The sequence below is a fragment of the Stegostoma tigrinum genome, chromosome 5 (assembly GCF_030684315.1).
Source record: "Stegostoma tigrinum isolate sSteTig4 chromosome 5, sSteTig4.hap1, whole genome shotgun sequence".
Lineage (NCBI taxonomy): Eukaryota > Metazoa > Chordata > Chondrichthyes > Orectolobiformes > Stegostomatidae > Stegostoma > Stegostoma tigrinum.
Window position 1 is genome coordinate 106,059,720 of NC_081358.1, and position 15,498 is coordinate 106,075,217.

The 15,498-nt window shown below is 42.4% G+C and overlaps 1 protein-coding gene across 2 annotated transcripts in view; it reads left to right on the forward strand.

Annotated features, from left to right (window-relative positions):
* Positions 1–15,498, forward strand: part of LOC125451406 (collagen alpha-3(IX) chain-like) — a 113,954-nt gene extending 98,456 nt beyond the window's left edge. For both annotated transcript variants that reach the window (XM_048528451.1, XM_048528452.1), the window contains exons 36-38: positions 9,457–9,639; positions 10,734–10,811; positions 14,437–15,498. In XM_048528451.1, coding sequence (XP_048384408.1) covers positions 9,457–9,639; positions 10,734–10,811; positions 14,437–14,648 — 473 coding nt within the window. In that variant the 3' untranslated portion in view covers positions 14,649–15,498. The remainder of the gene's footprint in view (positions 1–9,456; positions 9,640–10,733; positions 10,812–14,436) is intronic.

The window sequence follows — 15,498 nt, forward strand, 5'->3', positions numbered from 1 at the left end:
TTGTCTGAACTCTCCCATACTATATGTTGGAACAGAAAATGCTTAATTGCATTTAACAAATGTTAACAATGGTTAACAAAAGAGACATATCAAGAAGGATAGTTGAAATCATCGTTTATTAAATTATTGTAAGCAATCTGCATTACACTATTTTTTAACTACTACTACTTTGTAACTGAAAGTTGCCAGAATGTGTACCTAATTAAGAGAAAGTAGGTGTGCAAATATATTGTTGTAGTCACAGGCAGATGACTTTGCTGGTGCTACAACTTATTGTGAAAGTCTATTAAACCAGTCATCATAATGAAATGTTACCACTATTCCTAAACAGAAAACATGGGTGAAATAGTGGACAACAGTTGCTTCTTTTCAGGATGAACAACCTGATCTGCTACAAAATCCAGCCAACTTTGTTTTTAAGAAGTCAGGAGTTTTGCTCTGTTTCCGCCAGAACTTACTACCCCAGGCAACCACCTAATTTGCTTTGTGAACATGCCAACCTTACTCCCGCAACTCCCAACACAACCTGGCAAATAAAACTAACTCAGGTCCAGCAGATAACAATGTTTCCAGTAGATAAAGGCAGAAAATGGTAAAAATTTACGAATATGCAAATTAGGAGCAGGAGTAGGTCATTCAGTCCTTCAAACCTGTGCTGTTATTCAGTAAGACTATGATCAATTTGATCATGGTCCACATTCCTACCTACCAATGATAACATTTGACTCCCTTGTTTGTTAATAATCTATCTATTTCTGACTTAAAAATGTTAAGTAACCCTGCCTCCACCACTCTTTTGGGAAGAGAATTCCAAAGATTTGCTGCCTGAAAGAAAGATTTCCTGTCCCTCAACATCTTCATTCAAAGACCCCTTATTATTAATTTAATGGCTCGCAGTTCTAGCCTCTCCCATAAAGGAAAGTATAATTTTCTACTTCCACCCTGTCAAGTCCTCTCATAATCTAGCATGTCTACAATAATTTTTATTATTCAAAAGAAGAATGCATACTGGCCCAGCATCTCTAACTCTTCTTTATTAACTTCCCCATCCCAGTCAAATCGAAGTTGAGTAAATTTTCTCTGACCTGCTTCTAACTCATTTATATTATTTCTTAAATAAAATTAAAATTGTTCACAGCTCACCAGATGTAAGCTGACCAAAGCCCTAAGAAATTGTGACAAAACATTCCTCCTTTTATGTTCCTTTGTCTTTGCCATAAACAACATGTTTTCCATCCTAATCACTTGCTGTACCTGCAGATGAGCTTAATGTGATTCACATGCCAGAACAGCCAAACCCCTCTAGACATCAGAGTACTGCTCTCTCTGTTTCAATTAAGTGCTGTTTTTGTATTGCTCCTGCCAAAGTGAATAAGACCATATTTTCCTACATGTTATTCCATAAACCAAATTTTATTCCATCACTTATTTGTAGCCCTTTGCGGATTCCTTACGTCCTCTTTGCAACTTACTTTCCTATCTATCTTTTATGTCATCAGCAAACTTAGCAACTATATACTCAGTTCCTTTATCCAAGGTATTAATATAAATTGTCAACAGTGGAGGACCCACCAATCCCTGTGGTGACCCATTTATTACATTCTGTTGACCAGAAAATGCAATCTCTGTTCACTGTTCGCTGTACAATGCTCATTCGTAATATTATGTGACTCCCCACACAATGAGCACTTACTTTGTGCAGTAACCTTTAAAGTGGAATCTAGTTAAAGGCCTTCTGGTGGTATTCAGCAGCTCAGGTAGCACAAAGGCCTTCTGGCAGTATTCAGCAGCTCAGATAGCACCTGTGGATGTGAAAAACGAAGAGGATATTTTAAGTGATAATATTTCATGGTTCCCCCATTTTTGTCCAATAACACAAGCATCTCGTAAATGTTGGGGTCAGTGTGAGAACAAATCCCTCTTCTTGGTGCACGGAGAGTAATGCAGTTAAATTCACCTTCCAAACACAGGACCACTTCCATCTAGAAGGACAAGGGCAACAGACAGATAGAGTCATAGTTCATACAGCATGGAAACAGGCCCTTTGGTCAAACTACACATCCCTGACCAAATTCCCAAACTGAACTCATTCCACGTACCTGCATTTGGCATATATCTCTCCAAATCTTTTCCATTCATGTATAATCCATATGTCATTTAAATACCATAACTGTGTTTGCATCCAGCACTGCCTGTGACAGTTCATTCCATGCACTAACTGCTTTGCAAAAATGTTGCCCCTCATGTCCTTTTTAAATCTTTTTAAAATATGTCTCATAGTTTTGAAATCCCCCACCTTTGGGAAAAGACCTTTGTTATTCACCTTATCTTTGCCCTCCATGATTTTATAAACCTCTGTAAGGTCACCCCTCAAACTCCTATGCTCCAGTGAAAACAGTCACGGCCTATCCATATAATTCAAACCCTACATTCCCAGCAACATCCTGGTAAATCTTTTTCGAACCCTTTCCAATTTAATAATATTCTTTCTATAACAAGGTGGCCAGAATTGCACACAGCTCTCCAGAACAGGCCTCACCAACGTCGCGTACAACCTCAACATGACCTCCCAACTCCCATACTGAAAGGTCTGAGCCAGGAAGGCAATCATGCTAAACACTATCTTAACCACCCTATCTACCTGTGGTGAAAATTTCAAGGAATCCTACCATTAGTTGTATAAATCCTGCCATTGTTCATTATACCAAAATGCAATACCACACACTTATCCAAATTAATCTCCATCTGCCATTATGTATTCTATCTAGACTTCCAAAAGGCCTTTGATAAGGTGCCTCACGGGAGGCTGCTGAGTAAGGTGAGGGCCCATGGTTTTCGAGGTGAGCTACACGCTTGGATTGAGGATTGGCTGTCTGACAGAAGGCAGAGAGTTGGGATAAAAGGCTCTTTTTCTGAATGGCAACCAGTGACAAGTGGTGTCCTGCAGGGTGCAGTGTTGGGGCCGCAGCAGTTCACTTGATGTATTAATGATCTGGATGAAGGGACTGTGAGCATTCCGGTGAAGTTTGCCAATGATACGAAAATAGATGGACAGGCAGGTAGTACTGAGGAGGTGGGGAAGCTGCAGGAAGATTTAGACAGTTTCAGAGAGTGGACCAGGAAGTGGCTGATGAAATTCAACGTGAGCAATTGTGAGGTTTTGCACTTTGGAGAAAAGAATACAGGCAGGAACTATTTTCTAAATGGTGAGAAAATTCATTAAGCAGAAGTACAAAGGGATCTGGGAGTGTTGGTCCAGGATTCTCTAAAGGTTAACTTGCAGATAGAGTCCGTGATTAGGAAAGCGAATGTAATGTTGTCGCCTCAGGACGGTTGGAATATAAAAGCAGTGATGTGCTTCTGAGACTTTATAAAGCTCTAGTTAGGCCCCATTTAGAATACTGTGTCCAATTTTGGGCCCCACACCTCAGGAAGGACATACTGGCACTGGAGCATGTCCAGCAGAGATTCACACAGTTGATCCCTGGAATGGTAGGCCTAACATATGATGAATGGCTGAGGATCCTGGGATTGTATTCATTAGAGTTTAGAAGGTTGAGGGGAGATCTAATAGAAACTTACAAGATAATGTATGGCTTAGAAAGGGTGGTCGCTGGGAAGTTATTTCTGTTAGGTGGGGAGACTAGGACCCGTGGGCAGAGCTTAGAATTAGAGGGGGTAAGTTTAAAATGGAAATGAGGAGACATTTCTTCAGCCAGAGAGTGGTGGGCTTGTGGAATTCATTGCCATGGAGTGCAGTGGAGGCTGGGATGTTAAATGTCTTCAAGGCAGAGATGGATAAATTCTTGATCTCACAAGGAATCAAGGGCAATGGGGAGAGTGCAGGGAAGTGGAGTTGAAATGCCCATCAGCCATGATTAAATGGCAGAGTGGACTCGATGGGCCGAATGGCCTTACTTCCACTCCTATGTCTCATAGTCTTATGGTCTTATGGCCATTCCTCAGCTCATTGACCCAATTGTTCAAGATCCCTTTGTCATCTTAGACAACCTTCACTCTTCACTACACCACCAATTTGATGTCATCGCAAACTTACAAGCAATGCCTTCTATATTCTCATGAAAATCATTTATATAAGTAACAAACAAAACTAGACTCAGTACTGGTCGCTGTGAAATACCACTGTTCACAGACCTGCAGTCCGAAAAACAACCCTCCATCACCACCCTCTGACTCCTTTTGTTAAGCCAATTTTGTATCCAATTGGTAAGCTCTCCATGAATCCCATATGATCTATCTTTACTAATTAGTCTCCCATGTGGAATCTTCTCAAAGGCTTTATGGAAGTCTCAGGAAACAACATCTACTGCTTTGCCCTTATCAATCTTTTTTGGTTACTTTCTCAAAACACTCAGTCAAGTTTGTGAGACATGACTTCCCTCACACAAAACCATGCTGACTATCCCTAATCGTTCCTTGCCTTTCCAAATGCATGTAAACCACCTCAACAACTTACCAACCACCGGTGTCAGACTCAGAAGTCCAGAGTTCCCAGGCTTCTCCTTACAGCCTTGCTTAAATGAAGGCACCATATTAGCCAGCCTCTCGTCCTCCAGCACCTCACCGATGGATAGAGATGATGCAAATATTTATGCTGTGGCCGTTCAATTTCCTCCCTAACTAACCGTAGGAGCACCCTCACTTGCATGTTCCTCTCCAAGCCACTCACCTTCTTGACTTGGAAAGATATTGCTGTTCCTTTACTGTTGTTAGGTCAGAATTCTTGAATTGCCTCCCTAAGGGCATCGTGAGCCAAACTACAACACATCAACTGCAGCAGTTCAAGAAGGTAGCACATTCTCAGGGATGAGTAGGGGACAGGAAATGAACATTAGCCCAGCCAGTGATTCCCACATACCATGAGTGAATGAAAGTTAAAATGGAATCAGGTTGCAATTTTGCCAGACAAATAAATTCATTTTCAAGGATGAGCCTTGGTTCAGTGATTGTGGAGAGAGTTGTGGCGTCAAGCCCCAAAAATAAAATAACGCACTTTAAAGTAGCCAAATATCTTAGAATCAAGGACAAGAACCAAACATTAAGCTGGTATTTGGGCAGAGGCTAATATGTGCCTATTGGTTTGATTTAAAAAGGCAGGTTTTGAAAGTGGGAAGAGGTATGACAAGACAATTTCAAGCAAGTGAATTGCAACAGAGATAACAAAGTGCAGAGCTGGATGAACACAGCAGGCCAAGCAGCATCAGAGGAGCAGGAAAGCTGACGTTTTGGGCCTAGACCCTTCTTCAAAAATGGGGGATGGGAAGGGGATTCTGAAATAAATAGGGAGAGAGGGGGAGGTGGATAGAAGATTGATAGAGGAGAAGATAGGTGGAGAGGAAACAGACAGGTCAAACAGGCAGGGGTGGAGCCAGGAAAAGTGAGTGTAGGTGGAGAGTTAGGGAGGGGATAGGTCAGTCCAGTGAAGACGGACAGGTCAAGGGAATGGGATGAGGCTAGTAGGTATGAGATGGGGGTGGGGCTTGAGGTGGAAAGACGGGATAGGTGGGAGGAAGGACAGGTTAGGGCGGCGGGGACAAGCTGGGCTGGTTTTGGGATGCAGCAGGGGGAGGGGAGATTTCAAAGCTTGTGAAATCCATATTGATACCATTCGGCTTCAGGGGTCCCAAGCGAAATATGAAATGCTATTCCTGCAACCTTCGGGTGTCATCATTGTGGCACTGCAGGAGGCCTAGGATGGACATGTCATCTTAGGAATGGGGCAGTGTGTCGAAATGGCTCACAACTGGGAGGTGCAGTTGTTTGTTGCGAACTGATGGTCAGTGTTCCGCCAAAATTTGCTGGGGGGGTGGGAGAACCAGGTCTCTTAGTCAGCTTCTCCAGCCAACAGTGATTCAGAAAAGACCAAAGATGAAAGATTAAAGGCAGTTGGGATCAGTTGTAGACATGTGGTTCACAAATGCTTAGGAGAATTCTAGACAAAAATGAATGTCTTGAAATCACAGAGTTTGTGGTAGTCAGGTGAACATTGTAAAGTGTATGTGATGAGAATGTTTGAAAAAAATTACTTTTTACACATTGCTGTTCAATTTACATGCAATTATACAAATGGGATGCCTCCTGCTCCGTTCAGACCCTCAGGCTATTTCATCATCAATAAGATCATAGCTGGTTTTTAACCTCAGTACCCCATTTATGCCTAGCCCTGAAAATCCGTCACACCCTCAATTAAGAGCCGATTCATCTCTGCCTTGAAAATAATCAAGGACATTGCATCCATCATTTTCCTCAAAGACACAGTCTTCTGAGAGAAAACTTATCAGTTTTGAATCAGGGATGTTTTATTTTTGGACAGTGATCCCTAGTTCTAGGCTCTCTCTTTTGGGAAACAGTCTCTTCACAACGAAATAAAACAAAATCAGAAATCACACAACACCCGCTCATATTCCAAAGAGGTTTATTTGAAAAGTTTGTATTTTCAAATAAACCTGTTGGACTATAACTTTGTGTTGTGTAACTTCTGACCTTGTCCACCCCAGTCCAACATCGGCACCTCCATATCACAAATAAAACAAGCACAGAGAATGCAGGAGAACTCAGTATCTATAATTCAGTCAAAAAGGTACTGTGATCTTTCTGCATCTCAGTGCTGTGCAGTTTCTCACCACTTAGATAATGTGCTTCTTTTCCCCTTCCTGCCAAAATGGAATGCTTTGCATATTTCCATTTGTCAGAACTACTCACTCAGTTAACCTGTCATTGTAGATTTTTTATGACCTTTTCATAACTTACGCCCCTAGCCATTTTTGTGACATCAATAATTTTAGCAACTGTACCTCCATCTCTTCATCCGAGTCCTTTTTGTATTCTCAATTCATCTGTTGTGTTTTGAATGCTACATGCGATGAGATATAGAACCTTTCTCTTAATCTTTTACTATTTTTGTGAATTCTAGTCTTATCCGTTATTTGACTCTTAGAAATGTACCCTCCTGTCATGTACCACTTCTGTCATGGTTTGTTTCCCTTTGGTCATGACTCTCTTATTTGATTTGCTACATGTTCACAAATTTGATCTCTTGCCCCTAATAATTTTAAAGTCCTCTCTACTTTCCTAGTTATGCAGTTGGCAAGTATTTCAGCCCATCATATTTCAAGTGGAGATCATCCTGTTGACACAGTTCCCACTTCTCCCAGTCCCCATCCCGTGAGACAGAACCCACTCTTCCCACTCTTTGAGAGATGCACATTCATCTTTCTAATCTTATTTGTCCCTCAGGTAATAATGCTTAGATTTGAGCTTCTGCTTCTTAATTTGGCATTCCAATTACACAGAGCCTTCTGCTTTGATATGCTTAAGTCATTGGTGGATACATTAATATGGACTGAATGATTGGATCCTCCCCCTGCCAATGCAAATTCCTCCACAGCCTTGAGCTGATGTCCTGAAACCTGGCACCTATCGACTCAACTGCCTAGGCTCAGGCTCTTTGTGCAACAAAATGTGTCAATCCCACTCATTATACTGTACCCATGCCCCCCACTATCATTACATACCTTCCTACTTTCTCTTCTTGAATGGTTCCTTTTATGATGATGGCATAATCAGTTAGCTTATTGACTCCGCAGACCTCATTATCATTCAGACAAATGGAAAGACCATAATTTGGTAGACAATTGCAAGAGCCGAGGCATTATTTTCCTAAGTTGATTACTTTTAGAAGCCACTAAGAGAAAAGGCCAATTGAGTAATTTCTTGAGGATCCAATTTTAGTTGATGTTTAGTAAAACTGTGAACTTTTTCACTGATCAGGTGCAAGCACTCAGTTGTGGATCAAACTGAGTTTGCTCGCTGAATTTATAGGCATTTTCAATAAACCAGTTCAGGGATATTATTACACACCTCTAGAAGAGGCAGGACTTGAACCCAGGCCTCCTGGCCCAGAGGTAAAGACACCACTAATATACCACATGGGCTAAGGTAGTATCTCATCGATCTCCAGATCACATGGAATTCAAGGAGAGCTAGCCATTTGAATACAAAATTGGATTGAAGGTAGAAGACCCATCCAGATGTGTTTTAAATGCTGTAATTGTACCAGCCTCTACCACCTCCTCTGACAGCTCGTTCCATATGTGCACCACACTCTGTGTGAAAATGTTGCCCCTTATGTCCCTTTCAAATCTTTACCTCTTACCTTAAACATATATCCCCTAATTTTGGACTCCCTTACCCTGGGAAAAAGACCTTGGCTTTTCACCAGCTTCAATGATGGAGGGTTATGGATGTGACTGTAGGCTGAAAGTTTGTGTAAGTTTGCAGATGACGCAAAAGTTGGTGATGTGGTGGACAGCGAAGAGAAGGTTATCTCAGAGTACAATAGGACCTTGATCGGATGGGCCAATGGCTGAGGAGTGGCAGATAGAGTTTAATTTAGATAGATGTGAGATGTTGCATTGTGGTAAGGCGAATCAGGGCAGGTCTTATACACTTAATGATAGGGTCTTGGGGAGTGTTGCCGAACAAAGAGACCTTGAAGTACAGGTTCATAGTTCCCTGAAAGTGGACTCATGGGTAGACAGAGTGTGAAAAAGGCATTTGGTACACTTGCCTTTATTAGTCAGTGCATTGAGCATAGGAGGGGGGAGGTCATGTTGCGGCTATACAGGATTTTGGTCAGGCAGTTTTTGGAAAAATGCATTCAATTCTGGTCTCCCTGCTAAGGGAAGGATGTTTTTAAACTTGAAAGGGTGCAGAGAAGATTTACAAAGACGTTGCTGGGGTTGGAAGGTTTGTGTTAAGGAAGTGGCTAAATGGGTTGAAGTTACGTAACTTGGAGGTTCAGAGTCTAACGAAGTGGCCTTATAGAGGTTTATAAAATCATGAAGGACATGGATCGAGTGAAAAGCCAAGGTCTTTTTCCCAGGGTAAGGGAGTCCAAAATTAGGGGATATATGTTTAAGGTAAGAGGTAAAGATTTGAAAGGGACATAAGGGGCAACATTTTCACACAGAGTGTGGTGCACATATGGAACGAGCTGTCAGAGGAGGTGGTAGAGGCTGGTACAATTACAGCATTTAAAACACATCTGGATGGGTATATGAATAGGAAGGATTGAAAGGAATATGGGCCAAATGGAATTAGATTAATTTAGAATAACTAGTCGACAAGGACAAATTGGACCGAACAACTCTATGACACTTATGATTCCTGTTATAGATTGTTTTAATTAGCCTGTTCAGTGATGTTAATACGCATGTCTGGCTGAAATAGGATTGACTGACCTTCTGGTTCAGAGGAAGGGACGCTACCACTTCACCACACTCTGAACCAAATTTACCTATTTCTACGAGTTAGCTGATTTACCTACTGAGGATCTGGTTTCAACTGGTTCTGAATGAAGCTGCTGTTTCACTGGAGACCATGTAAAAACTCTGCTTTGTGAGCCCAACTTTAATTTCCATTTTTATTGTTTAGAGCAAATATCAGAACTGGCTGCAAGCCTAAGACAACCCATAATGTCTGGGAAACAAGGGCGACCTGGACCACCAGGACCACCAGGACCAGCTGGGCCTCCAGGATCTGCAGGACACCCAGGTGTAATCGGTCCACAAGGTGCCAAAGGTCACCAAGGTTACCCTGGTGAACCAGGAACCAAAGGTGAGAGCATCATTTCACTCCATTAGTTGTCTCATGAACGTCTCTGTTCAGCACAGAGATGCACACTTAGTTTCTGTAGACTGGCAGTGGATAAGAGTGGTAAATGCAGAGTCTAATATCTTGGAAGGTCACCGTGGCCTTTGAAGAAGTTTGAAAAGATAAGAAAAACAAATTTATTCATGATTGTGTGCCTCACAGTGTCTCCTCCAATCTTGCTAACAGTGACAGTGTAAATGTATGGCTGTGAACAATACCAGACAGTATTGGCTTGTAACTCAAAAGGTACACATTTGTCATCTTTGATCTGCTATTCCTCAAGACTGCAGCACAAGAAATGGTGCAGAACAACCCATGTTATAAGAGATATTCTTCAATGTTTGGTCAATACTAAGATGACCAAAGGGAAGTAGTACAGAAATGTCACTCTTAAAGATTGAATAGGATGGCAACAGTGAGCCCATAAATCTGTAAGATGACAGGGTGTAAGACCAAAGATGCACACACTCCTGCTCCCTACTTCTCAACCTGCTGTCGTTTGGAATTTGTGATGATGCCAATAGAAATGGACATTTTGTGGTGGAATGTAGCTGGTTGTGGAGGTGGGTGGCTGAAGTATGTGGGAGCCCAGGGTCTTTTGAGCTCCCCAGAAAAAAAAGTCGTGACATTGGCCATCAGTCAGTCTGCCCAACTGTTATGTCAGCACTGTTATGTCAGCAAGGTTATGTCAGTGAAGGCCTATTTGAACAAAGCATTGAGAGTTCCCAGCTCTCATGAAATCAAAGGCCTAGAAAGGTCTAGAAAATGGCTTAGTCTCTAATGGCCCATTTCAAAATAAATGTTTTAACAACAAACTGGGTGCATCCAACTTGTGGCCATTCAAGCAGCGCCTCACTGGACACATGACATACGCACTGTGGTTGCAGACCTTTGCAGTCAGTCTCTGGAAAGAATGGGCTGATAAACCAAGAAATATTTTCTGAAGTCATTTTAGTTCTTATGAATTGCAATCATGAGTTACAGAAAAAACTTCTCACTGTTTTCACACTGAGTTTTGCTATTAGAGTGGCATTGAAGCTCTGGTTTCTGAATGACAGGTGTACCAGGTGAAAAGGGTGAGAAGGGAGAAGAAGGAATAGGACTACGTGGACCACCAGGACCTCAAGGAATGCCTGGTAAGCATCTACCACAGACCACCTCTGTGTTACAAATGGTCCTATTATCATCATTTCATTCTATTGTAATGTGGTCCATGTGAAAGCTCAGTTCTATCAAGGAATGCTCAGACATCAATCAGGCAAATCCTTCAATAGGAGTGGTCTAATCCCATTGGTTAAACATTGGGCAGTATTTCCATCTTTTAAAACAAAGTGTTTGGCCTAAAAGCAGGAGAGACTTGTCATTCTTAAGGGACTTGTCAGAGTAAATGTTGAGAGGAAATTTCCCTTCATGAGTGATTGTAGGACCAAAGGACAGAATAAAGTCTTGCCAATTCAAGACCACAATGAGGAAGAATTTCTTCTCTTAAGAAAATTGTGGGTGTTTGGTATTCCTTGCCACAGAGAGTTGTGGAGCCAAGGTCCTTGTGTATATCTAAGGCTGAGATAGTTGGTTAATCAGATGGGAAATCAAAGGTTGTGGGGAAAGGGCGGGAAAGTAGATGTGAGGCGTGTTGGATCAGCCATGATCCTATTTAGTGTTTGAGTAGGCTGAGAGAGCAAAGAGCCTAATGTTGTTCCTATTTCTTATGGTCTTATAGTCTTTCAAGAGCAACTAGGAATGGGCAATAAATGCTAGCCCAGGCTATGATGTCGACATCCAATGAATGGATCAAAAAAATTTGCATGCAGTCCTCCAAGTATGTCTAAGATCCAATACAGGTTCCACATAACCTCAGTACTTTATGATGCTCCGTCTCAAGAAATAAAACCCACTGCATGGTTTGCTTTGTTTAACAGCCTTTTTACCCTGTGGCTTCATTTCATACATTAAGAACAAAAATATGGCTCGCAAAATGGGAAAATCAGATGGGGGAACAGTTCCTTTAAAAGGAAGCTGTATTCATTTTGGTCAGTCGCTCTCTTCTGCTGCATGTAAAGCTCCTGCCTGCTATTCACCCACTATTTTGAAACTGTTTTGTTACTTTTGTGCCTCTGCTATATTCAATGCTCTAGGCCACCACCTGGAAGTTGGTCAAAATCTTTTGCCTTGGGTCTGGATATTGGAGGCCAATCATACAACACAGCCTCACAGTGCTGCTGATATTCTAGTTGGTTTCTTGTTACAGTTGCCTAGGCATGTATTTGATGTCTGGATGGGCACAATGTATTTTTGGCTATAGTTGTCCACCATCTGGACATGGTTGTGGTTTTGGGGGAGTGGCTTCATGGAGGAAGGACTGTCTCCACCCTCAGTCTGCTCTGATAACCAATCTAGACCAGTGTGGCAATAGGAAATTTACACCTGATCTCAACAGGTTGAAGCAAGCGAGGGAGTATAGGGTGAGTCAGTGGAACTCCTTCTCCTGATTTCAATGAATTGATGTAAATTCTGAAACCATCATCATCTTAATAAGAGATACAACTGAAGTGTTGTTTCTAATTTACAAGCTGCACATTCTCCTGGGAAAGGCCCAGAGCAGATGTGAAAAAATGGAAAGTGCTTGATTTTAAAAAAAAGCTGTGCTATCCTCCTCTCTCTGATTTGCACAAGTGAGTATGAATTTCCAGGAGATCACAGGAGTCTAAACTTCTCATAATCCTGTCTCACTAGCATAGTTTGACGATTACAGCCAGACCATTCAGGAGCGATATTATGAAGCACTCCCATATACAAAGGGTGGTAGATATTTAGAACTCTCTTGCATAGATGGCAGTAAATGCTGGATCATTTGTGAATTTTATGTTTGAAGTGGATAATTTTTTATAAGCAAAGCTTTAAGGGAATATGGGCCAAAGCAGGTATACGGGGTTAATCCATGGATCAGCCATGATATCAATGGTGGAACAGTCTTGAGGGGCTGAATGGCCTCTGTTCAAATGTTCCGAAATTCCCTATTTTTGTTAACTTTTTTTTACCGTCCATAACTGGAAGTGTGTTTTCTATCAGAGAATGTATGGCTTTGATGGGGGGGGAGGACTGGACATGAATGTAAAGAATGCCACAAAAGTTGAACCTTGTTGATGGAAATTCTAGAGTAGTCAAAACATAATGATATGGTGACAGGATGCACATTAATTTGGAACTGGTAAAGATTCTTATATGATCATAAAGGAGGAATTTGCTTCAGCATTCTTCATATATTTCTTTTAAAAATGACACACATTTCTCTGTGGTGACTGCTGTTGTTGAACAAAGTGGTTGATCAGATGTTCTCGGTGCTGATCAAACCTCAGTTTTGGTGGTGCCTCACACTATATCCCTTGATTATTCACAAAGATTTAATGATATAGAGAAAGAAAATGGACTTTTGTATTCAGTCTCATCTGTATTCATTGTCATGCAAGATGGCAACTAAAACCAAATGCTAGCAACTCCCTGATAATGGGAACTGCAGATGCTGGAGAATCCAAGATAATAAAATGTGAGGCTGGATGAACACAGCAGGCCAAGCAGCATCTCAGGAGCACAAAAGCTGACGTTTCGGGCCTAGACCCTTCATCAGAGAGGGAGATGGGTTGAGGGTTCTGGAATAAATAGGGAGAGAGGGGGAGGCGGACCGAAGATGGAGAGAAGATAGGTGGAGAGAGTATTGGTGAGGATGTAGGGAGGGGATAGGTCAGTCCAGGGAAGACGGACGGGTCAAGGAGGTGGGATGAGGTTAGTAGGTAGATGGGGGTGCGGCTTGGGGTGGGAGGAAGGGATGGGTGAGAGGAAGAACATGTTAGGGAGGCAGAGACAGGTTGGACTGGTTTTGGGATGCAGTGGGTGGAGGGGAAGAGCTGGGCTGGTTGTGTGGTGCAGTGGGGGGAGGGGGCGAACTGGGCTGGTTTAGGGATGCAGTTGGGGAAGGGGAGATTTTGAAACTGGTGAAGTCCACATTTCTCGACGGCAGTTGGAGATGAAGAGGTCGAGGGAGGGAGGGTTGCAGAACACCTCCGCTCAGTTCGCAACAAACAACTGCATCTCCCAGTGGCAAACCATTTCCACTCCCCCTCCCATTCTTTAGATGACATGTCCATCATGGGCCTCCTGCAGTGCCACGATGCCACCCGTAGGTTGCAGGAACAGCAACTCATATTCCGCCTGGGAACCCTGCAGCCTAATGGTATCAATGTGGACTTCACCAGTTTCAAAATCTCCCCTTCCCCAACTGCGTCCCTAAACCAGCCCAGTTCGTCCCCTCCCCCCACTGCACCACACAACCAGCCCAGCTCTTCCCCCCCACCCACTGCATCCCAAAATCAGTCCAACCTGTCTCTGCCTCCCTAACCTGTTCTTCCTCTCACCCATCCCTTCCTCCCACCCCGAGCCGCACCCCCATCTACCTACTAACCTCATCCCACCTCCTTGACCTGTCCGTCTTCCCTGGACTGACCTATCCCCTCCCTACCTCCCCACCTATACTCTCTCCACCTGTCTTCTTTTCTCTCCATCTTCGGTCCGCCTCCCCCTCTCTCCCTATTTATTCCAGAACCCTCACCCCATCCCCCTCTCTGATGAAGGGTCTAGGCCCGAAACGTCAGCTTTTGTGCTCCTGAGATGCTGCTCAGCCTGCTGTGTTCATCCAGCCTCACATTTTATTGCTAGCAACTCCCTGTCCTGTTAAGAGTCTCACATCACTTTTTTCTCTGATTTTAGGTGTTGCTGGCTTGCCCGGTATTGGTAAGGATGGACGGGATGGTGCCCGTGGTGAACATGGCCTGCCCGGTGAACCAGGACCTCCTGGCATACCTGGGCTCAGAGGCTTTCCTGGTATCTGTGATGCATCTGCCTGCATTTCTCCACCTCACCTCTTCATGGGAATGGGCAGTGGGAAGAAATCTATAAATGTGAAAGGACCGTCAAAATAACAGCAAGAAAATGCAGAAATTACAAGCAGTTACCGATTGGTCTACAATTATAATTTGTGTCGAGGGTTCAATTGAATCTCAAGTAATTTAAAAGAATGTCTTCATTTTGGTACCCAGAATCTCAAACTGTTCGATACCAGTGAGCTTCATTTTTTCAAATGTTTTGCTGTGATTGAGAAGTGCCTGTCTGTGTATTTGGAAACGTAATCACCGGACGAAGCTTGAAATTACCAGACAAAACATAAGAATTCAGGACAATGTGTCCACCAAACAAAACCTATTTTATTGGCAGACAGATCTGGATCGCAGATGTTTAAAGTGACTGTTCTTCATCAAGTGGTGATTCTGCCTAATTCTTTCTGACTGTAAAACACTACTGAACTCAGTGGTAAAATCTCTTTCTGACGAATCCCAAATGAATGCAAGCTTTTCTCCAGAATTAATGACCTGAAATTTTCTGGAAGCTCACGTCTCACATTCATGCTGAGAAATAACATTTTGTAAGTGATGGTAATGATCAGTTGGAACATAAAGGTCTTTCCTTCTGCATAGTCGTAGGTTATTGCATTGACTGAAAATAATTATGACAACGAGACATTCTCCTATTTTTTATTCAAAGGAAATTTCGTCTCTTACTACGCTATTAAATCTGAGGATCTCTGCATTGAAGTATCACTTCTTGAATTATGAAGTGCTCTTGCATTTTTCCATAATAATCAAGTGGAGTCATTAGTAATAACTGAGTTGTATTTTCTTTGGTGTCCTAATAATGCTCCATTCTTTGCAAGAAATATAAGCTACTCCACAGATTTTGTTTCATTTTATTTTCTTCTTTTAAAATAAATGAGAA